Consider the following 25,681-nt stretch of genomic DNA (forward strand, 5'->3'; position numbering starts at 1 on the left):
ACATCAAATACATCAAAATAGTCATCATGAATCATACGTTAAGCTTAAGAACCCGACAGTGGAATATCTATATAATGAAACTATGCGTATAAAGACACTATAGAGTGTCCCCATGTCTACATAAACTCTATCTAAAGTCAGAGGACAACTTAGCATCCAGTAGCCTCCATATGGAAAGGTACTGAGCATTATAGTATAGATAGAGGATTAATACAACTCTAATAGTAACTTAGCATCCGGTAGCCTCCTTATGGAAAGGTACTGAGCATTATAGTATAGAGGATTAATACAACTCTAATAGTAACTTAGCATCCGGTAGCCTCCTTATGGAAAGGTACTGAGCATTATAGTATAGAGGATTAATACAACTCTAATAGTAACTTAGCATCCGGTAGCCTCCTTATGGAAAGGTACTGAGCATTATAGTATAGAGGATTAATACAACTCTAATAGTAACTTAGCATCCGGTAGCATCCTTATGGAAAGGTACTGAGCATTATAGTATAGAGGATTAATACAACTCTAATAGTAACTTAGCATCCGGTAGCCTCCTTATGGAAAGGTACTGAGCATAGAGGGATTAATACAACTCTAATAGTAACTTAGCATCCGGTAGCCTCCTTATGGAAAGGTACTGAGCATAGAGGATTAATACAACTCTAATAGTAACTTAGCATCCGGTAGCATCCTTATGGAAAGGTACTGAGCATAGAGGGATTAATACAACTCTAATAGTAATTTAGCATCCGGTAGCCTCCTTATGGAAAGGTACTGAGCATAGAGGGATTAATACAACTCTAATAGTAACTTAGCATCCGGTAGCATCCTTATGGAAAGGTACTGAGCATAGAGGATTAATACAACTCTAATAGTAACTTAGCATCCGGTAGCCTCCTTATGGAAAGGTACTGAGCATAGAGGGATTAATACAACTCTAATAGTAACTTAGCATCCGGTAGCATCCTTATGGAAAGGTACTGAGCATAGAGGGATTAATACAACTCTAATAGTAACTTAGCATCCGGTAGCATCCTTATGGAAAGGTACTGAGCATAGAGGATTAATACAACTCTAATAGTAACTTAGCATCCGGTAGCCTCCTTATGGAAAGGTACTGAGCATAGAGGATTAATACAACTCTAATAGTAACTTAGCATCCGGTAGCATCCTTATGGAAAGGTACTGAGCATAGAGGATTAATACAACTCTAATAGTAACTTAGCATCCGGTAGCATCCTTATGGAAAGGTACTGAGCATAGAGGATTAATACAACTCTAATAGTAACTTAGCATCCGGTAGCCTCCTTATGGAAAGGTACTGAGCATAGAGGATTAATACAACTCTAATAGTAACTTAGCATCCGGTAGCCTCCTTATGGAAAGGTACTGAGCATAGAGGATTAATACAACTCTAATAGTAACTTAGCATCCGGTAGCATCCTTATGGAAAGGTACTGAGCATAGAGGATTAATACAACTCTAATAGTAACTTAGCATCCGGTAGCATCCTTATGGAAAGGTACTGAGCATAGAGGATTAATACAACTCTAATAGTAACTTAGCATCCGGTAGCCTCCTTATGGAAAGGTACTGAGCATAGAGGATTAATACAACTCTAATAGTAACTTAGCATCCGGTAGCCTCCTTATGGAAAGGTACTGAGCATAGATCGATTAATACAACTCTAATAGTAACTTAGCATCCGGTAGCATCCTTATGGAAAGGTACTGAGCATAGAGGGATTAATACAACTCTAATAGTAACTTAGCATCCGGTAGCATCCTTATGGAAAGGTACTGAGCATAGAGGATTAATACAACTCTAATAGTAACTTAGCATCCGGTAGCATCCTTATGGAAAGGTACTGAGCATAGAGGATTAATACAACTCTAATAGTAACTTAGCATCCGGTAGCATCCTTATGGAAAGGTACTGAGCATGGATTAATACAACTCTAATAGTAACTTAGCATCCGGTAGCATCCTTATGGAAAGGTACTGAGCATAGAAGGGAATTAATACAACTCTAATAGTAACTTAGCATCCGGTAGCATCCTTATGGAAAGGTACTGAGCATAGAGGATTAATACAACTCTAATAGTACTTAGCATCCGGTAGCATCCTTATGGAAAGGTACTGAGCATAGAGGATTAATACAACTCTAATAGTAACTTAGCATCCGGTAGCATCCTTATGGAAAGGTACTGAGCATAGAGGGATTAATACAACTCTAATAGTAACTTAGCATCCGGTAGCATCCTTATGGAAAGGTACTGAGCATAGAGGATTAATACAACTCTAATAGTAACTTAGCATCCGGTAGCCTCCTTATGGAAAGGTACTGAGCATAGAGGATTAATACAACTCTAATAGTAACTTAGCATCCGGTAGCATCCTTATGGAAAGGTACTGAGCATAGAGGATTAATACAACTCTAATAGTAACTTAGCATCCGGTAGCATCCTTATGGAAAGGTACTGAGCATAGAGGATTAATACAACTCTAATAGTAACTTAGCATCCGGTAGCATCCTTATGGAAAGGTACTGAGCATAGATCGATTAATACAACTCTAATAGTAACTTAGCATCCGGTAGCATCCTTATGGAAAGGTACTGAGCATAGAGGGATTAATACAACTCTAATAGTAACTTAGCATCCGGTAGCATCCTTATGGAAAGGTACTGAGCATAGAGGATTAATACAACTCTAATAGTAACTTAGCATCCGGTAGCATCCTTATGGAAAGGTACTGAGCATAGAGGATTAATACAACTCTAATAGTAACTTAGCATCCAGTAGCCTCCATATGGAAAGGTACTGAGCATAGAGGATTAATACAACTCTAATAGTAACTTAGCATCCGGTAGCATCCTTATGGAAAGGTACTGAGCATAGAGGGATTAATACAACTCTAATAGTAACTTAGCATCCGGCAGCATCCTTATGGAAAGGTACTGAGCATAGAGGGATTAATACAACTCTAATAGTAACTTAGCATCCTTATGGAAAGGTACTGAGCATAGAGGATTAATACAACTCTAATAGTAACTTAGCATCCTTATGGAAAGGTACTGAGCATAGAGGATTAATACAACTCTAATAGTAACTTAGCATCCGGTAGCATCCTTATGGAAAGGTACTGAGCATAGAGGATTAATACAACTCTAATAGTAACTTAGCATTTGGTAGCATCCTTATGGAAAGGTACTGAGCATAGATCGATTAATACAACTCTAATAGTAACTTAGCATCCGGTAGCATCCTTATGGAAAGGTACTGAGCATAGAGGATTAATACAACTCTAATAGTAACTTAGCATCCGGTAGCATCCTTATGGAAAGGTACTGAGCATAGAGGGATTAATACAACTCTAATAGTAACTTAGCATCCGGTAGCATCCTTATGGAAAGGTACTGAGCATAGAGGATTAATACAACTCTAATAGTAACTTAGCATCCGGTAGCATCCTTATGGAAAGGTACTGAGCATAGAGGATTAATACAACTCTAATAGTAACTTAGCATCCGGTAGCATCCTTATGGAAAGGTACTGAGCATAGAGGATTAATACAACTCTAATAGTAACTTAGCATCCGGTAGCATCCTTATGGAAAGGTACTGAGCATAGAGGGATTAATACAACTCTAATAGTAACTTAGCATCCGGTAGCATCCTTATGGAAAGGTACTGAGCATAGATCGATTAATACAACTCTAATAGTAAAGAGTGATATGAAAGGATCTAGCATTACGGACCAGGTGCAAAGCAGGCCAGGTAGAGGATGAGACCCAGCAGCACCAGCCAGGAGTACGAGGTGGGACAGTAGTTGTAGGCCCAGAGTGGGCCCTCGCTGGCAGCCGTCTGGTTGGAACACCTGGGGAAAATACATAGAGAAAGACAGAGTTACGTCATTGAGGGGGCAGAAAACTGAGCTTGAGCGCTGTTCATGCAGCCTGGATGGAGAGTGACAAGCTGGAGATGGAAATACATTGTTTTCAACGAGGGCGGCGCAAATAAGAGCTATTTTAGTCATGTGTGCAACATGAGAACTGTTTTAAAGTATTGTACAGTAACAACTGAAGTCTCTGTAATGTTTATGTTGTACAATTACTAAAAAACAATCTAAAATAAAGGGATTTAAGATCATTAAAGCTGGGCTGTTGCCCTGAGTCCAATGCATTCTTTCCGGTCCAGGACATTGTCACAGTTCGCTATGCTCTTTGCCAATACAAGTCTATGTAGGAGAGCCTCCATTGGACTGAAGCCAATATAAGTCTATGTAGGAGAGCCTCCATTGGACTGAAGCCTATAGAAGTCTATGTAGGAGAGCCTCCATTGGACTGAAGCCTATGGAAGTCTATGTAGGAGAGCCTCCATTGGACTGAAGCCTATAGAAGTCTATGTAGGAGAGCCTCCATTGGACTGAAGCCAATAGAAGTCTATGTAGGAGAGCCTCCATTGGACTGAAGCCAATAGAAGTCTATGTAGGAGAGCCTCCATTGGACTGAAGCCAATAGAAGTCTATGTAGGAGAGCCTCCATTGGACTGAAGCCAATAGAAGTCTATGTAGGAGAGCCTCCATTGGACTGAAGCCAATAGAAGTCTATGTAGGAGAGCCTCCATTGGACTGAAGCCAATATAAGTCTATGTAGGAGAGCCTCCATTGGACTGAAGCCAATAGAAGTCTATGTAGGAGAGCCTCCATTGGACTGAAGCCAATAGAAGTCTATGTAGGAGAGCCTCCATTGGACTGAAGCCAATAGAAGTCTATGTAGGAGAGCCTCCATTGGACTGAAGCCTATAGAAGTCTATGTAGGAGAGCCTCCATTGGACTGAAGCCAATATAAGTCTATGTAGGAGAGCCTCCATTGGACTGAAGCCTATAGAAGTCTATGTAGGAGAGCCTCCATTGGACTGAAGCCTATAGAAGTCTATGTAGGAGAGCCTCCATTGGACTGAAGCCAATAGAAGTCTATGTAGGAGAGCCTCCATTGGACTGAAGCCAATAGAAGTCTATGTAGGAGAGCCTCCATTGGACTGAAGCCAATAGAAGTATATGTAGGAGAGCCTCCATTGGACTGAAGCCAATAGAAGTCTATGTAGGAGAGCCTCCATTGGACTGAAGCCAATATAAGTCTATGTAGGAGAGCCTCCATTGGACTGAAGCCCCATGAAGTGAACAGAGTTGTCGTAACTCTGTCTTACGGCCAAGCTACACAAGGCTTTTCAGTGCGCGTTTACGCGAATATGCACACACACACAAATTTAGGTCCAGTCCTATTTTAAGTGTGCGTACATGGGGTTCGCGTTTTAGGGTAAACGTGCACAAAACGTGCGCGAAAAGCCTGGTGTAGCCTGGCCGTCACTCTATGGCTCTGGTTTTTCCCCAGAGTGGGCCATCACTGCATCCCAGCTACTGTCTGGTTGGAACACCTGGGGAAATATTGGCTTTGCAACGACCTCTTCTGTGGACAATTCCCCCCTTTTTCTCATTCATTATGCCAATTCCCCAGTTACCCAAACACGCTGACCCCTACTGGTTGGTTTTACAGTAGGGATAGTAACACACACACACAAACACATTCACAAACACACACACAGCAGCACTCTGACCTGCCCCAGGCAGCATGTTCAGTGGTCTCTCCACTGACGGGGGTGCAGGAGCAGTCAAACACATCGGTGCCATTTTCGCGGTAACAAAAGCCACAGTCGGGATCCAGAATGCATGAAGAACAGGACCTGGGGGGACACAAAACAATGCAACACCTCTCAGTAGAAGAACAGGACCTGGGGGACACAAAACAACGCAACACCTCTCAGTATGGTCTTCATCTGCTACGTGACACCTTCGTCAAGGACAGCTAAACTTATTATACATCTGGGGGACCAGATCCAGAAGGACAGCTAAACTTATTATACATCTGGGGGACCAGATCCAGAAGGACAGCTACACTTATTATACATCTGGGGGACCAGATCCAGAAGGACAGCTACACTTATTATTCATCTGGGGGACCAGATCCAGAAGGACAGCTAAACTTATTATACATCTGGGGGACCAGATCCAGAAGGACAGCTACACTTATTATACATCTGGGGGACCAGATTCAGAAGGACAGCTACACTTATTATACATCTGGGGGACCAGATTCAGAAGGACAGCTACACTTATTATACATCTGGGGGACCAGATCCAGAAGGACAGCTACACTTATTATACATCTGGGGGACCAGATCCAGAAGTGTTCATTTGAGTGACAGAAGTGTCACTCGTGTGGGACAGGTTGGACATAACATTAAAAATAATAGCAGTAATGCAATACAGTGAGGACATGAATAACAATTTTCTCAATTAAAAGCAAGAGTGTAGAAGTGGGTCTTGAGCTGCGCTTTAAAAATGTCTACAGAGGCTGCCTGTGGAAGGTACAGTGGGAGTTTGTTCCACGCTGTCGGCCCCTAGAAGCAAAAAGCTGCTTCCCTGTATTTCTTTGTAGCCATTTTTTAGGCAAAGCGAGCAGGCCAGCAGTGGAAGACCTTAGGGGCGGTTTGGGACATATTTCGGCAGGCAGTCATGTAGGTAGGAAGGTGCGAGACCATCGAGAGCTTTATAAACAAGTAAAATAATTTTAAAATCAATCCTAAAAACAACCGGAAGCCAATGCAGTGAAGCTAGAACTGGAGTAATATGTAGTAATATGTTCTCTCATCTTAGTTGTTTTCTTAGGCGGTCCAGAAAAAAATAGCATTGCAGTAATCAAGCCTATAGGTGGAGAGGGTGGTGTAATGCAGTGTTCTGACCCGTATAGCGAGCAGGTGGAGTTGACTGGAGGACCAACGGGGTTCAGGGTGACTGGAGGAGAGTTCTGGGCTGAGAGCAGGAACCCTGATGCCAGAACCATCAGACTCAGGCCAGTACCTGGAGGAGAAAACACAGAACCATCAGACTCAGGCCAGTACCTGGAGAAGAAAACACAACAACAGAACCATCAGACTCAGGCCAGTACCTGGAGGAGAAAACACAGAACCATCAGACTCAGGCCAGTACCTGGAGGAGAAACACAACAGAACCATCAGACTCAGACCAGTACCTGGAGGAGAAAACACAGAACCATCAGACTCAGACCAGTACCTGGAGGAGAAACACAACAGAACCATCAGACTCAGACCAGTACCTGGAGGAGAAAACACAGAACCATCAGACTCAGACCAGTACCTGGAGGAGAAAACACAGAACCATCAGACTCAGGCCAGTACCTGGAGGAGACCTAACAGAACCATTAGACTCAACTAGTGTTGATTGATTTGTTTTTGTCTTTGTGTGCCTAAAGGTCCCCACGCACCGAGCGGGTTTTTTTCGCAGGGCGAAACGCAGCTTAAAAAAACGAAAAACGCGCCCAGTGTGCAACCACCTTTATTGATAGTTACAGTGAAGACAGACAAGAGAGAGAGAGAGAGAGAGAGAGAGAGAGAGAGAGAGAGAGAGAGAGAGAGAGAGAGAGAGAGAGAGAGAGAGAGAGAGAGAGAGAGAGAGAGAGAGAGAGAGAGAGAGAGAGAGAAGGGGAGAGACATGCGTGTCTCTCCCCTTCTCTCTCGCAATACGGTCGTCATGAACGGGACTCGAACACGTGACGTCAGGCCAGAGCCTCTATGTGGCATGATGTGCCTGGACCGCTAGGCCAGCGGGCGATTTTGACAGCAGATTTTTTTTATTTTAGTTTCAGTCATATATAGTCTCTTGACTATATATGCTTTAGCTTTAATTTAGTTTTTGTCACATTTTAGTCACCTGGAATGTTTGTGTTAAGTCTAGTTTTTAGTTGACTAAATCTACAATTGATTTAGTCGACTGAAATGTATTTTGGCGGGCCTTGATGCCGTCCTAATGACTGATTTTACACTTGCTTAAAATAGCCGATCTACAAGCTCACAACGCGTCGCACTGTGACGCACACAAACCTAAAATGCTGGCCACGGTCAGCTTCCTGCGGCCCACCCTCTCCACAAGCCACACCCCCACCAGGGTGAACAGGAAGTTGGTGGCGGCGGTCGCTGCCGCCATCCAGATGGCTCGCTGGTTGTCGCGCACGCCCGCCATCTGCAGGATGGTGGCGCTGTAGTACCTGAGGAGACAGAATGGTGGCGCTGTAGTAAATGGTAAATGGTGCATTTATTTAGCGCCTTTATCCAAGGCGCTTTACATAGATTGTGCATCACATTCACCCATTCACACACACATTCACACACCTTTACATAGACTGTGCATTACATTCACCCATTCACACACACATTCACACACCTTTACATAGATTATGCATTACATTCACCCATTCACACACACATTCACACACCTTTACATAGATGGTGCATTACATTCATCCATCTACACACACATTCACACACCTTTACATAGATTGTGCATCATTCACACACACATTCACACACCTTTACATAGATTGTGCATTACATTCACCCATTCACACACACATTCACACACCTTTACATAGATGGTGCATTACATTCATCCATCTACACACACATTCACACACACACACACACACACACTCACACACACACACACACATTCACACACCTTTACATAGATTGTGCATTACATTCACCCATTCACACACACATTCACACACCTTTACATAGATCTGGTGCATTACATTCACCCATTCACACACACATTCACACACCGATGGCGGAGGAAACCATGCAAGGCCCCAACCAGCACATCAGGAGCAATCAGGGGTTCAGAGTCTTGCTCAAGGACACTTCAACACCAACTCTGGGGGAGCCCACAGGGATCGAACTGGGAACCTTGCGGTTACCATCCGGCCACTCTAACCCTGAGCCACCGCTGTAGTACCTGGACATTGGCAGGTACGCTGCTATAAATGGCTGGGCGCTCTGATTGAATGGATTAATTAACCCTGGGCAATTAAAGTGTTAACACACACAATGACAGGAGACAGAATGGTGGCGCTGTAGAGTAGTACCTGCTCCTTATGGACGTCAACAGAGCTACAGACCCACACCAGTTGGAATAACAGAGCTACAGACCCACACCAGTTGGAATAACAGAGCTACAGACCCACACCAGTTGGAATAACAGAGCTACAGACCCACACCAGTTGGAATAACAGAGCTACAGACCCACACCAGCTGGAATAACAGAGCTACAGACCCACACCAGTTGGAATAACAGAGCTACAGACCCACACCAGTTGGAATAACAGAGCTAAAGACCCACACCAGTTGGAATAACAGAGCTACAGACCCACACCAGTTGGAATAACAGAGCTACAGACCCACACCAGTTGGAATAACAGAGCTACAGACCCACACCAGTTGGAATAACATAGTTGCGTGTAAGAAGACAACAGGAGTACAGACAGCTGTTGGAACATCTGGAGTATACATACATGACAGTGTTGATCCCAGACAGCTGTTGGAACATCTGGAGTATACATACATGACAGTGTTGATCCCAGACAGCTGTTGGAACATCTGGAGCCCACAGCCCACAGTGAGGGCCCTGCGTGTGGGGGCGTGTCTCAGCATGCGCCAGATTATCAGCCCCCCTGTTGAAGTAACCATACGACAGGGTGGCAATCAGCCCCCCTGTTGAAGTAACCATACGACAGGGTGGCAATCAGCCCCCCTGTTGAAGTAACCATACGACAGGGTGGCAATCAGCCCCCCTGTTGAAGTAACCATACGACAGGGTGGCAATCAGCCCCCTGCTGCACCAGTAACCATACGACAGGGTGGCAATCAGCCCCCTGTTGCACCAGTAACCATACGACAGGGTGGCAATCAGCCCCCCTGTTGCACCAGTAACCATACGACAGGGTGGCAATCAGCCCACCTGTTGCACCAGTAACCACATGACAGGGTGGCAATCAGCCCCCTGTTGCACCAGTAACCATACGACAGGGTGGCAATCAGCCACCCTGTCATTTATAGTGCTCCGCTGCTATAAATGGCTGGGCGCTCTGATTTAATGGATTAAATAACCCCTGGCAATTAAAGTGTTAACACGCACAATGACACACACATGCATTTAGGTCTTGTTTTTAGGCTTTTTAGCGATGCACACTATAATCCGTAGCACAATCGGAATCGGTCATAAAAATTCCATATCGGTATCGGAACGGTCTCAAAATAATCCAGATTATTTAATCGTTTTTCACCAGCAGAAAAAAATGAAACAGTGTTCAATATAAATCAAAATATTGTAGTACCTCTAGCCAAATCAAATATGATGTGAAATCTTAAGTAAAAATAAACTTTACATTTTTCTACATTTAATTTGTGTACTCGTCTCATTCAGTTGTGACAACATACTCTTGGAAAACAGTACAGGCTGTTTATTGATTGATTGAATACTTTGAACAGACTTTCGGCCAATCAGCTCCTATAAGGCCTATAGCATATATGTCAAACTCAAGGCCCGGGGGCCAAATCAGGCCCGTGAGTGAATTATCTTTGGCCCGCGGAATGATATTTAATTAGTATTAGAACTGGCCCTCGGGTATATTGCACGGACCACCATAATACTACAAGTCCGACAATGCACTGCGAGTGCATTGGCACATATCACATACTATGAAAGCAGTGATGGTGAGGATCATAGAACAGGAAACTGAGCTTAACACTTAGACCGCTATCATTTATTGAAAAATTAGGATCTAATTCACGCCAGCATTTTTTTAATTTGAGCTCTTATTTTGAAAATCCGCCATTTCCGGTCCACAACCGGTAGTCCTACGTTAGGAGTTTTCACACAGCTGGATGGGCCTTGTTTACAAAGTGAATCCAGGCCGGAGCTCCGGAGAGCTCTAGATTGTCAGCTCTGTGCCGTCAAAGAAACGCTGTTTTGACCAAAAATGCCACCTGGGACAAGGAATAGGAGTTACAGGCGATTGAAAGAAATGGATAGAATGGATGCTTATGGCGACGACGATCTAAGATGGGCGATCCAATGCTGTGCTAACAACACAGCTAGCTAACCGGCTAACGTGAGTAGCATTTTGGCTCGAGCAATCGAACGCGCTATAAAAGCTCAATTGCCGGAGGCCGTCGGCAATGGCGTTAAGCGCCAGTATCAAAATTAAGCTTCAATTGACTTGAATCGTCGGCAATGGCGCTGAAAGTATTAATAATAATGCATTTTCAGTTTTAAATGCATTTACTTTTTTGCGGTTTGCCTGGGATGTCCTCATGACCGCGGTGCCCGTGTGTTGAAACACAGCCCGGCCCTCGACCTCGACCAATTTCTTTATTTTGGCCCACTGTGTATTTGAGTTTGACATCCCTGGCCTATAGGCTTGTTTCCATTGTGGTCCTCTGTATAAAATCGTAATCGGTCAGAATCGGTATCGGCAGATAATACGACCCTGCAGGTATTAGTGTAGAAAGCTGTCACCTGCCCCCGCCTCCTTCTCATCTTCCTCTATGCTAGTCCTGATGGCGTCATACTCCTCGTCAACGCCCCCTCCTCCTCCTCTGATGCGGTCCAGGACGCGCCTGGCCTCCTCGTTGCGGCCCTTCTGAAGCAGCCAGCGAGGGCTCTCGGGCAGGAAGAGGAAGCCGGTGAACTGCAGCGCGGCCGGGACCACAGACAGGCCCAGCATGTACCTAGAGGACACAGGAAGAGGAGGAGGAGGTTCTCCGGGTCGGGAGTGGACGAGGATGGAAGGAGAAGGGTCAAAGATGTTACAAGGGGTGGTGTGTGTGTGTGCGTGTGTGCGTTGTGTTCCCCCACCCCTGTGTGTTCCCCAAACACACAGAGGCGGCTGTGGCTCAAGGGGGTAGTGCAGGTCGTGCAGGTCGTCCAGATGTGGCTTTTGGTGCCAAGTTTTAGATTTTCCATATGGTGTTGGGTATGGGCATACGTTTCTTCTTTTTTTTTTTTAAACCACCGCAAACGAGTTGTGCTCGCCCCCTTAGTGGTCCGTTTGTAGTGACTCCAATATTAGATAGGTAGGTATGGTTGGAACTCCAACGGATTCTGCTACTATTGAACTTTATCTACCGGTAGAAGAGGCACACATTACTGTACATACTGTACCTCCAACCGTCAGGCTCCAGGTAACTGAACGCCCCGTCGATGAGGCTGGCACAGAACTGGCCCCCGGTGATGAAGAGGGTGTTGATGGTCACCAGCTGGCCTCGCAGGTGAGGTGGAGACATCTCCGCCATGTAGACTGGCACCGTCATGGAGGCAATACCTGGAGGGGGAGGCACAGAGAACACACACCTCTCACTGAGGCACAGAGAACACACACCTCTCACTGAGGCACAGAGAACACACACCTCTCACTGAGGCACAGAGAACACACACCTCTCACTGAGGCACAGAGAACACACACCTCTCACTGTCATGGAGGCAATACCTGGAGGAGGCACAGAGAACACACACCTCTCACTGAGGCACAGAGAACACACACCTCTCACTGTCATGGAGGCAATACCTGGAGGGGGAGGCACAGAGAACCCACACCTCTCACTGAGGCACAGAGAACCCACACCTCTCACTGAGGCACAGAGAACACACACCTCTCACTAAGGCACAGAGAACCCACACCTCTCACTGAGGCACAGAGAACACACAACTCTCTGTCATGGAGGCAATACCTGGAGGGGGAGGCACAGAGAACCCACACCTCTCACTGAGGCACAGAGAACCCACACCTCTCACTGAGGCACAGAGAACACACACCTCTCACTAAGGCACAGAGAACCCACACCTCTCACTGAGGCACAGAGAACACACACCTCTCACTGAGGCACAGAGAACACACACCTCTCACTGAGGCACAGAGAACACACACCTCTCACTGAGGCACAGAGAACACACACCTCTCACTGAGGCACAGAGAACACACACCTCTCACTGTCATGGAGGCAATACCTGGAGGAGGCACAGAGAACACACACCTCTCACTGTCATGGAGGCAATACCTGAGGAGGAGGCACAGAGAACACACACCTCTCACTGTCATGGAGGCAATACCTGGAGGAGGCACAGAGAACACACACCTCTCTGTCATGGAGGCAATACCTGGAGGAGGCACAGAGAACACACACCTCTCACTGTCATGAGAGAACACAGATACTGAGCAAGTTGAGCCAGTTGTCATGTTTTGGCTTCATCCATGCTGACTTTTGCAAAGACATGTGAACTCATTTTGCTGCTCATAAATGATACAGTAGCAGGAATTATGTACAGTAAAATGTTTCATAATGTGTCATAATGACACATTTTTGACGATTTTACTGCGTGGCTATGAAACACGTACCTATCCCCAACCTGGCAACCCCACCGTGATGCTTCCCAATGAAAACACGTACCTATCCCCAACCTGGCAACCCCACCGTGATCCTTCCCAATGACAACACGTACCTATCCCCAACCTGGCAACCCCACCGTGATCCTTCCCAATGACAACACGTACCTATACCCAACCTGGCAACCCCACCGTGATCCTTCCCAATGACAACACGTACCTATACCCAACCTGGCAACCCCACCGTGATCCTTCCCAATGACAACACGTACCTATCCCCAAACTGGCAACCCCACCGTGATCCTTCCCAATGACAACACGTACCTATCCCCAACCTGGCAACCCCAACGTGATCCTTCCCAATGACAACACGTACCTATCCCCAACCTGGCAACCCCACCGTGATCCTTCCCAATGAAAACACGTACCTATCCCCAACCTGGCAACCCCACCGTGATCCTTCCCAATGAAAACACGTACCTATCCCCAACCTGGCAACCCCACCGTGATCCTTCCCAATGAAAACACATACCTATCCCCAACCTGGCAACCCCACCGTGATCCTTCCCAATGAAAACACGTACCTATCCCCAACCTGGCAACCCCACCGTGATCCTTCCCAATGAAAACACGTACCTATCCCCAACCTGGCAACCCCACCGTGATCCTTCCCAATGAGAACACGTACCTATCCCCAACCTGGCAACCCCACCGTGACCCTTCCCAATGAAAACACGTATCTATCCCCAACCTGGCAACCCCACCGTGACCCTTCCCAATGAAAACACGTACCTATCCCCAACCTGGCAACCCCACCGTGATCCTTCCCAATGAGAACACGTACCTATCCCCAACCTGGCAACCCCACCGTGACCCTTCCCAATGAAAACACGTACCTATCCCCAACCTGGCAACCCCACCGTGATCCTTACCAATGAAAACACGTACCTATCCCCAACCTGGCAACCCCACCGTGACCCTTCCCAATGAAAACACGTACCTATCCCCAACCTGGCAACCCCACCGTGACCCTTCCCAATGAAAACACGTACCTATCCCCAACCTGGCAACCCCACCGTGACCCTTCCCAATGAAAACACGTACCTATCCCCAACCTGGCAACCCCACCGTGATCCTTCCCAATGAAAACACGTACCTATCCCCAACCTGGCAACCCCACCGTGATCCTTCCCAATGAAAACACGTACCTATCCCCAACCTGGCAACCCCACCGTGATCCTTCCCAATGAAAACACGTACCTATCCCCAACCTGGCAACCCCACCGTGATCCTTCCCAATGAAAACACGTACCTATCCCCAACCTGGCAACCCCACCGTGATCCTTCCCAGTGAAAACACGTACCTATCCCCAACCTGGCAACCCCACTGTGATCCTTCCCAATGAAAACACGTACCTATCCCCAACCTGGCAACCCCACCGTGATCCTTCCCAGTGAAAACACGTACCTATCCCCAACCTGGCAACCCCACTGTGATCCTTCCCAATGAAAACACGTACCTATCCCCAACCTGGCAACCCCACCGTGACCCTTCCCAATGAAAACACGTACCTATCCCCAACCTGGCAACCCCACCGTGATCCTTCCCAGTGAAAACACGTACCTATCCCCAACCCCACCGTGATCCTTCCCAGCAGCAGGAACCACCTGTCCGGGGCGAGGGCGAGGACCAGGCCGCCCACAGTGAAGGTCAGGCTGGCCGCCAGGATGCAGCGCCTGCGTCCCAGCAGCCCGTTGAGGGGTCCGCCCGCCAGCGCGGCCACCGCCGCCGCTCCCACCGTGCTGGAGACCAGCAGCTCCTGCCACAGCAGGCTCAGGTTCATCTGGCCCTTAGTACAAATCATTACATGGCAGAGGTGGGACAAAATTGGATTATTTTGTTTCTCACCTGATTCTGACAGGACAGTAGGCCCTATTGATAACCTATTATAAATTTATATTTTCTAAATTTCATTATGCTTTAAGTAGCATGTGACGTGTCAAACTAGGAGGTTTTCATGATTCTGAATCCATTCCAAGCATTAGTTTTGCACAAAAAAAACATTCCTTGGGCTAAAAACGGCCATAGCCGTCATCACAAATGTGATGAGGTCAGCACATTTTGGGGACATTTGGGTAAGTGGCCAAATTGAGTGTTTTTCATGCCAAACTAATGCTTGGAATGGATTCAACATCATGAAAACCCCCTAGTTTGACACGTCACATGATACTTAAAACATAATGAAATTTAGAAAATATTGCCTTATAATTTTTATCCTGGCTAGTAGACACAGGGCTCCATTTTCGTCACCGCTAAACCCCTTATCCTTAAACTTATTTTTTTCCCCTTTTTTTACTATTTTGAAAAACATTTTTGAATAGTTCAACTAGCCAATCTACATTGACACGTTGTGAGCTTGTAGACTGGCCATTTTAACTATTCAAAAATGTTTTGCAAAATAGTAAAATAAAAAGGCAAAGAAGTTTATGGATAAGGGGTTTAGCGGTGACGAAAATGGAGCCCCTAATGTCCTGTCAGAATCACCCTGGCTAGTAGACCTAATGTCCTGTCAGAATCACCCTGGCTAGTAGACCTAATGTCCTGTCAGAATCACCCTGGCTAGTAGACCTAATGTCCTGTCAGAATCACCCTGGCTAGTAGACCTAATGTCCTGTCAGAATCACCCTGGCTAGTAGACCTAATGTCCTGTCAGAATCACCCTGGCTAGTAGACCTAATGTCCTGTCAGAATCACCCTGGCTAGTAGACCTAATGTCCTGTCAGAATCACCCTGGCTAGTAGACCTAATGTCCTGTCAGAATCACCCTGGCTAGTAGACCTAATGTCCTGTCAGAATCACCCTGGCTAGTAGACCTAATGTCCTGTCAGAATCACCCTGGCTAGTAGACCTAATGTCCTGTCAGAATCACCCTGGCTAGTAGACCTAATGTCCTGTCAGAATCACCCTGGCTAGTAGACCTAATGTCCTGTCAGAATCACCCTGGCTAGTAGACCTAATGTCCTGTCAGAATCACCCTGGCTAGTAGACCTAATGTCCTGTCAGAATCACCCTGGCTAGTAGACCTAATGTCCTGTCAGAATCACCCTGGCTAGTAGACCTAATGTCCTGTCAGAATCACCCTGGCTAGTAGACCTAATGTCCTGTCAGAATCACCCTGGCTAGTAGACCTAATGTCCTGTCAGAATCACCCTGGCTAGTAGACCTAATGTCCTGTCAGAATCACCCTGGCTAGTAGACCTAATGTCCTGTCAGAATCACCCTGGCTAGTAGACCTAATGTCCTGTCAGAATCACCCTGGCTAGTAGACCTAATGTCCTGTCAGAATCACCCTGGCTAGTAGACCTAATGTCCTGTCAGAATCACCCTGGCTAGTAGACCTAATGTCCTGTCAGAATCACCCTGGCTAGTAGACCTAATGTCCTGTCAGAATCACCCTGGCTAGTAGACCTAATGTCCTGTCAGAATCACCCTGGCTAGTAGACCTAATGTCCTGTCAGAATCACCCTGGCTAGTAGACCTAATGTCCTGTCAGAATCACCCTGGCTAGTAGACCTAATGTCCTGTCAGAATCACCCTGGCTAGTAGACCTAATGTCCTGTCAGAATCACCCTGGCTAGTAGACCTAATGTCCTGTCAGAATCACCCTGGCTAGTAGACCTAATGTCCTGTCAGAATCACCCTGGCTAGTAGACCTAATGTCCTGTCAGAATCACCCTGGCTAGTAGACCTAATGTCCTGTCAGAATCACCCTGGCTAGTAGACCTAATGTCCTGTCAGAATCACCCTGGCTAGTAGACCTAATGTCCTGTCAGAATCACCCTGGCTAGTAGACCTAATGTCCTGTCAGAATCACCCTGGCTAGTAGACCTAATGTCCTGTCAGAATCACCCTGGCTAGTAGACCTAATGTCCTGTCAGAATCACCCTGGCTAGTAGACCTAATGTCCTGTCAGAATCACCCTGGCTAGTAGACCTAATGTCCTGTCAGAATCACCCTGGCTAGTAGACCTAATGTCCTGTCAGAATCACCCTGGCTAGTAGACCTAATGTCCTGTCAGAATCACCCTGGCTAGTAGACCTAATGTCCTGTCAGAATCACCCTGGCTAGTAGACCTAATGTCCTGTCAGAATCACCCTGGCTAGTAGACCTAATGTCCTGTCAGAATCACCCTGGCTAGTAGACCTAATGTCCTGTCAGAATCACCCTGGCTAGTAGACCTAATGTCCTGTCAGAATCACCCTGGCTAGTAGACCTAATGTCCTGTCAGAATCACCCTGGCTAGTAGACCTAATGTCCTGTCAGAATCACCCTGGCTAGTAGACCTAATGTCCTCCTGTCAGAATCAGTTGAGAAACAAAATAATCCAATTTTGTCCAACCGGAGAGATTTTTTTTACTTTATTTACTGGACTACCTTCAGCAGCAGCATGGCCCCCGACACCACACCGGTGTCGTAGCCGAACAGGAAGCCCCCCAAGGCGGAGAAGAAGGCCAAGGCGTAGACAAAACCCGGCGTCGTCCTCCTCCTCCTGTCGTCACATTGGTCCAGTACGTCGTCTACAGAAGCAGCCGCGGCGGCGGTGCTGTGCTCACTGTGGTCGTCACATTGGTCCAGTACGTCGTCTACAGAAGCAGCCGCGGCGGTGGTGTTGTGCTCACTGTGGTCGTCACATTGGTCCAGTACGTCGTCTACAGAAGCAGCCGCGGCGGTGGTGTTGTGCTCACTGTGGTCGTCACATTGGTCCAGTACGTCGTCTACAGAAGCAGCCGCGGCGGCGGTGCTGTGCTCACTGTGGTCGTCACATTGGTCCAGTACGTCGTCTACAGAAGCAGCCGCGGCGGTGGTGTTGTGCTCACTGTGGTCGTCACATTGGTCCAGTACGTCGTCTACAGAAGCAGCCGCGGCGGTGGTGTTGTGCTCACTGTGGTCGTCACATTGGTCCAGTACGTCGTCTACAGAAGCGGCCGCGGCGGTGGTGTTGTGCTCACTGTGGTCGTCCCGGGGCTGGACGCTGCTGGACAGCAGTGGTGGAAAGAAATACTGAATTGTTTTACGTAAAGTAAAAGTACCAATACTGCAATTTAGAGCTACTCCGTTACATTGAAAATGTACAAAAGTATCGGCATAAAAATGTACTTAAAGTACTAAAAGTATTGTAGAATGTCCCATTTCACAAGTTCAAAATGTGTAGAAAATCTATTGAAAATATGTGAGCTTGTAGATCGGCTTTTCAAATGGCCGAAATGTATAGGGTTGAAGTGGTTAGTGTATGTTTTCTAATCAAAATTAAAATCTCCAAAGTAACCAGTAATTAAAGTTTTCAAATAATTGTAGACAGTGAAGTAAAAGTACAAATGTCAAAGTGGCAGCTGTGTTGCTCACTGTGGTCTCCCTGGGGCTGCTGGACAGAATACCAAACCACTCGCCCCTTTACCAACTCGCCCCCGCGCTAGAGGGCAGCACGGGTCCACCCGGACCCGAATACCCGAGATCCGAACCGAGAACCGAGCCGGGTGCAAAATATTGACATGCCGTCGGGGAACGGGTCGGTTCCATTTCAAAGCTGCAGGCCTCGTTTCGGGCATCTGCAATGCAGATGCCCGATTTTTATTATATATTAAGCCTTTCAACTTTAAAAATAGGTTTTGAAAATAGACATTATGGTATGCGTGCGTTCAACTGCGTTGTAATGATTATGTTCTAAAATACAAGCCTCGAGGATTTGGAAATGGAACGTATCCACTGGTGGTGGGTGTGTCACAGTGTGTGCGCAGCGCAGTCACACACAACACGAACAGTAGCTATCATCACCATGGCGGCCCCCTTCTTGAGCGAGGTGAAACGCAAACTACAATCAAACGATTACAGCACGCAATCTCCTAAGGGGAAGTCGGATGTCTGGGACAGTTTTGTTATCATTGTCGACGCGGACGGTAAAAATGTTGGTGCTGCTAAATGACTCACTGCTTACCTACGACATGCAGAAGACGGGGACATCTTCACTGAAAAAACACATGACTGGGAAGGCGTGTAAGAAAAAAGAGAGTGCCGGCGAGGGTCAACAACCACAACAACAAAGTGCCATCACGTCTTTTGTTGCACAGTGCAAACTGTACTTAACCATGCGACGCATTGCGAGCTTGTAGATCGGCTATTTTCAGCGCTCCTTTGTAGAGGCGGGGGTGATGCTAACGTTCAGTCACAGTGTTCACTTCAGTCTCATAATCACAGTCACGGTGAAAATAAGCATAATATAGGATTGGACACACCACGGGTGTAACGGGTCTTTCGGAACGGGTAGGTTTATTTCGGATCGGATCCTGTTTTTAACGGGTCCGTTTCTGACCGGATCCAAAACCTTCGGGTCCGGGTCCGGGCCGGGTTCGGCCAATTAGAATGTTTTCGGATCCGGATCGGTTCTGTTCTGATATCACCGGGTCCGTTTCGGACCGGGTCCAATTTTATGGACCCGTGCTGCCCTCTACCCCGCGCCCCCTGCTGGACAGAATACCAAACCACTCGCCCCTTTACCAACTCGCCCCCACGCCCCCTGCTGGACAGAATACCAAACCACTCGCCCCTTTACCAACTCGCCCCCGAGCCCCCTGCTGGACAGAATACCAAACCACTCGCCCCTTTACCAACTCGCCCCCACGCCCCCTGCTGGACAGAATACCAAACCACTCGCCCTTTACCAACTCGCCCCCACGCCCCCTGCTGGACAGAATACCAAACCACTCGCCCCTTTACCAACTCGCCCCCACGCCCCCTGCTGGACAGAATACCAAACCACTCGCCCCTTTACCAACTCGCCCCCACGCCCCCTGCTGGACAGAATACCAAACCACTCGCCCCTTTACCAACTCGCCCCCACGCCACCTGCTGGACAGAATACCAAACCACTCGCCCCTTTACCAACTCGCCCCCACGCCCCCTGCTGGACAGAATACCAAACCACTCGCCCTTTACCAACTCGCCCCCACGCCCCCTGCTGGACAGAATACCAAACCACTCGCCCTTTACCAACTCGCCCCCACGCCCCCTGCTGGACAGAATACCAAACCACTCGCCCCTTTACCAACTCGCCCCCACGCCCCCTGCTGGACAGAATACCAAACCACTCGCCCTTTACCAACTCACCCCCGAGCCCCCTGCTGGACAGAATACCAAACCACTCGCCCCTTTACCAACTCACCCCCACGCCCCCTGCTGGACAGAATACCAAACCACTCGCCCCTTTACCAACTCGCCCCCACGCCCCCTGCTGGACAGAATACCAAACCACTCGCCCCTTTACCAACTCACCCCCACGCCCCCTGCTGGACAGAATACCAAACCACTCGCCCCTTTACCAACTCACCCCCACTCCCCCTGCTGGACAGAATACCAAACCACTCGCCCTTTACCAACTCGCCCCCGAGCCCCCTGCTGGACAGAATACCAAACCACTCGCCCCTTTACCAACTCACCCCCACTCCCCCTGCTGGACAGAATACCAAACCACTCGCCCTTTACCAACTCGCCCCCACGCCCCCTGCTGGACAGAATACCAAACCACTCGCCCTTTACCAACTCGCCCCCACGCCCCCTGCTGGACAGAATACCAAACCACTCGCCCCTTTACCAACTCGCCCCCACGCCCCCTGCTGGACAGAATACCAAACCACTCGCCCTTTACCAACTCACCCCCGAGCCCCCTGCTGGACAGAATACCAAACCACTCGCCCCTTTACCAACTCACCCCCACGCCCCCTGCTGGACAGAATACCAAACCACTCGCCCCTTTACCAACTCGCCCCCACGCCCCCTGCTGGACAGAATACCAAACCACTCGCCCCTTTACCAACTCACCCCCACGCCCCCTGCTGGACAGAATACCAAACCACTCGCCCCTTTACCAACTCACCCCCACTCCCCCTGCTGGACAGAATACCAAACCACTCGCCCTTTACCAACTCGCCCCCGAGCCCCCTGCTGGACAGAATACCAAACCACTCGCCCCTTTACCAACTCACCCCCACTCCCCCTGCTGGACAGAATACCAAACCACTCGCCCCTTTACCAACTCGCCCCCGAGCCCCCTGCTGGACAGAATACCAAACCACTCGCCCCTTTACCAACTCGCCCCCACGCCCCCTGCTGGACAGAATACCAAACCACTCGCCCCTTTACCAACTCACCCCCACGCCCCCTGCTGGACAGAATACCAAACCACTCGCCCCTTTACCAACTCGCCCCCACGCCCCCTGCTGGACAGAATACCAAACCACTCGCCCCTTTACCAACTCGCCCCCGCAAAATGTTTCAATGTAGTTAACGGTTAATTTAGTATTTCCCTCCCTCTCTGAAATCTGAAATTATCTAGTATACAGATTTGTTTGATTGTATAGTAGTCGACCTCTATACTCTGTAATATTTAGAAAGAATAACATGAGACAGAGAGCAAAGCAAAGTTCTTTGTTTACCCAGGGTAAGTGGACTAAGCTTGAGATGCTTGTTTACAGCCACACCCTGCTCATAGAACATTTCATGGTTGGGGTTCAATACCTTGCTCAAGGGCACTTCAGCGGTGGTGACTGCTTCATTAAGTTAATTTAGGACCTTCTAGCAGTTAATTTCGTTTCATTAAACACATTTCTTCCATGTATGTAGCCCATGTTTTGTAATGGCATCATCATGCTATTATGCCCGTGGATATACAGAGTGAACTTAAAGATGGAGTGCCACGATTTTTTTCCCATCCTAAAACATGATCATCAGGTATTATTATAATATAAGGAGGAAGAACTTTTTCCAAAAAGTGTACAGTATTTGTTAAAATCATGCTTTTATGTGGACACGCCCACCAGTTCATTAAGCATGCCTGGTTTGCCTGGTGGGTGGTGATGGGTGGTGATCCACCTGAACTGAAGCCGCACCCACAGCTGTAGTTGTATGATAATACAACCACGACACACACGCGCCTGCACATACAGGCGTGCGCGCACACACACACACACACACACACACACATACACAGGAGAAAACAATGCCCGACTTCCCCTGCATAACCATTAATATCATCACAGCCCGTTTGACTGTCAAGGGTTCAGCCTCCAGGAAGAAACCCTAAATACAAAGTTAATACACCATTGCACATAAAAACGACTCCAGGGTGTCTAATGAAGTACTGTCACCTCATAGACACATGAAAACGACTCCAGGGTGTCTAATGAAGTACTGTCACCTCATAGACACATGAAAAACTGGAAAAATGTAAAGTATTGTCCAAAAGACAAAGTTTATTGATATGAAAACGGATCGCATGCCTCCACCGCCTAGGAGCGCCTGTTGGGCAATCCTCCGTGTTGCGTAAGAGTGAGACGTCATCAAAAAACTCCCTCCCCTGTTTAGCCGATGAAAACGAAACAACGATAACTTGTGATGTAAATCATCCAGTCTAATTGTGAAAAAATATCCTGTGTTTGACGGCCCTCCGCGGTCCAGTCGCTAGTCGCGATAGATTTATTCTTACCTCCCGTTGTTGTCGATCGACTCTAGAGTGGTGTGGCCATTGTTAGCTGCTACACACACATTCACAACGACATCCGGTCCGTCGGTAAAAGTGGAGCGTGTTTATAAATCGAATGGGCGCTATAATGTAATGGATTAAATAACCCCAAGCAATTAAAGTGTTAACAATGATAAATGAATGGTTGGTGATTATATAATCACCAACATGAATGATGTGTGTTATTTACAACTAGGTAGAGTAGTGGGGCGAGATGGAAAAGGGGCGACCATACCTGTTATTTACAGCTAGGTAGAGTAGTGGGGCGAGATGGAAAAGGGGCGACCGTACCTGTTATTTACAGCTAGGTAGAGTAGTGGGGCGAGATGGAAAAGGGGCGACCGTACCTGTTACCGCTGGCCACACTGTGGTGGTGGGGCTGGAGGCTGCTGGCCCTGACATCATCATCATCATCATCCTCATGGCGGCAGGGAGGTCCGACGGCGACACTCTGCTCTCCAACACCGCCGTCGACCGCTCTCCTCGTCCTGCCGCCCGCCAGCTGGCTCATCCTCTGAGCGCTGCAGGAGACCACATGACTGCTGCTGCTGAACACCATAGGAGGAGAAAGGCAGTGATGACTGCTGCTGCTGAACACCATAGGAGGAGAAAGGCAGTGATGACTGCTGCTGCTGAACACCATAGGAGGAGAAAGGCAGTGATGTAAACAGGTTGACTGCTGCTGCTGAACACCATAGGAGGAGAAAGGCAGTGATGACCACATGCTGCTGCTGAACACCATAGGAGGAGAAAGGCAGTGATGTAAACAGGTTGACTGCTGCTGCTGCTGAACACCATAGGAGGAGAAAGGCAGTGATGTAAACAGGTTGAACACCATAGGAGGAGAAAGGCAGTGATGTAAACAGGCTGAACACCATAGGAGGAGAAAGGCAGTGATGTAAACAGGTTGAACACCATAGGAGGAGAAAGGCAGTGATGTAAACAGGTTGAACACCATAGGAGGAGAAAGGCAGTGATGTAAACAGGGCTGAACACCATAGGAGGAGAAAGGCAGTGATGTAAACAGGTTGCTGAACACCATAGGAGGAGAAAGGCAGTGATGTAAACAGGTTGAACACCATAGGAGGAGAAAGGCAGTGATGTAAACAGGTTGAACACCATAGGAGGAGAAAGGCAGTGATGTAAACAGGTTGAACACCATAGGAGGAGAAAGGCAGTGATGTAAACAGGTTGAACACCATAGGAGGAGAAAGGCAGTGATGTAAACAGGTTGAACACCATAGGAGGAGAAAGGCAGTGATGTAAACAGGTTGAACACCATAGGAGGAGAAAGGCAGTGATGTAAACAGGTTGAACACCATAGGAGGAGAAAGGCAGTGATGTAAACAGGCTGAACACCATAGGAGGAGAAAGGCAGTGATGTAAACAGGTTGAACACCATAGGAGGAGAAAGGCAGTGATGTAAACAGGTTGAACACCATAGGAGGAGAAAGGCAGTGATGACTGCTGCTGCTGAACACCATAGGAGGAGAAAGGCAGTGATGACTGCTGCTGCTGAACACCATAGGAGGAGAAAGGCAGTGATGACTGCTGCTGCTGAACACCATAGGAGGAGAAAGGCAGTGATGTAAACAGGCTGAACACCATAGGAGGAGAAAGGCAGTGATGTCAACAGGCTGAACACCATAGGAGGAGAAAGGCAGTGATGTAAACAGGCTGAACACCATAGGAGGAGAAAGGCAGTGATGTAAACAGGTTGAACACCATAGGAGGAGAAAGGCAGTGATGTAAACAGGTTGAACACCATAGGAGGAGAAAGGCAGTGATGTAAACAGGTTGAACACCATAGGAGGAGAAAGGCAGTGATGTAAACAGGTTGAACACCATAGGAGGAGAAAGGCAGTGATGTAAACAGGTTGAACACCATAGGAGGAGAAAGGCAGTGATGTAAACAGGGCTGAACACCATAGGAGGAGAAAGGCAGTGATGTAAACAGGTTGAACACCATAGGAGGAGAAAGGCAGTGATGTAAACAGGCTGAACACCATAGGAGGAGAAAGGCAGTGATGTAAACAGGTTGAACACCATAGGAGGAGAAAGGCAGTGATGACTGCTGCTGCTGAACACCATAGGAGGAGAAAGGCAGTGATGACTGCTGCTGCTGAACACCATAGGAGGAGAAAGGCAGTGATGACTGCTGCTGCTGAACACCATAGGAGGAGAAAGGCAGTGATGTAAACAGGTTGACTGCTGCTGCTGAACACCATAGGAGGAGAAAGGCAGTGATGACCACATGCTGCTGCTGAACACCATAGGAGGAGAAAGGCAGTGATGTAAACAGGCTGAACACCATAGGAGGAGAAAGGCAGTGATGTAAACAGGTTGAACACCATAGGAGGAGAAAGGCAGTGATGTAAACAGGCTGAACACCATAGGAGGAGAAAGGCAGTGATGTAAACAGGTTGACTGCTGCTGCTGAACACCATAGGAGGAGAAAGGCAGTGATGTAAACAGGCTGAACACCATAGGAGGAGAAAGGCAGTGATGTAAACAGGGCTGAACACCATAGGAGGAGAAAGGCAGTGATGTAAACAGGTTGAACACCATAGGAGGAGAAAGGCAGTGATGTAAACAGGCTGAACACCATAGGAGGAGAAAGGCAGTGATGGAAACAGGTTGAACACCATAGGAGGAGAAAGGCAGTGATGTAAACAGGTTGAACACCATAGGAGGAGAAAGGCAGTGATGTAAACAGGTTGAACACCATAGGAGGAGAAAGGCAGTGATGTAAACAGGTTGAACACCATAGGAGGAGAAAGGCAGTGATGTAAACAGGCTGAACACCATAGGAGG

General features: G+C 47.7%; 1 protein-coding gene across 5 annotated transcripts in view; it reads right to left on the reverse strand.

Moving 5' to 3' along the window:
* The window catches only part of LOC306922751 (proton myo-inositol cotransporter-like), a 36,618-nt gene that overhangs the window by 8,690 nt on the left and 2,247 nt on the right, over positions 1-25,681 (reverse strand). Inside the window, exons 2-12 of one of the 5 annotated variants that reach the window (XM_079500568.1) lie at positions 23,215-23,415; positions 17,731-18,328; positions 14,920-15,145; positions 12,998-13,069; positions 12,077-12,236; positions 11,432-11,643; positions 9,476-9,584; positions 7,957-8,120; positions 6,799-6,916; positions 5,614-5,739; positions 3,756-3,874 (exon numbers count right to left, since the gene is read on the reverse strand). In XM_079500568.1, the coding sequence (XP_079356694.1) occupies positions 3,756-3,874; positions 5,614-5,739; positions 6,799-6,916; positions 7,957-8,120; positions 9,476-9,584; positions 11,432-11,643; positions 12,077-12,236; positions 12,998-13,069; positions 14,920-15,145; positions 17,731-18,328; positions 23,215-23,378 (2,068 nt within the window). In that variant the 5' untranslated portion in view covers positions 23,379-23,415. Of the gene's footprint in view, positions 1-3,755; positions 3,875-5,613; positions 5,740-6,798; positions 6,917-7,956; positions 8,121-9,475; positions 9,585-11,431; positions 11,644-12,076; positions 12,237-12,997; positions 13,070-14,919; positions 15,146-17,730; positions 18,332-23,214; positions 23,416-25,681 lie in introns of all 5 variants that reach the window. The other 4 variants (XM_079500569.1, XM_079500566.1, XM_079500567.1 and 1 more) reach the window with 4 other exon arrangements.

Source organism: Electrona antarctica (assembly GCF_951216825.1).
Source record: "Electrona antarctica genome assembly, chromosome: 5".
Taxonomy (NCBI): Eukaryota; Metazoa; Chordata; class Actinopteri; order Myctophiformes; family Myctophidae; genus Electrona; species Electrona antarctica.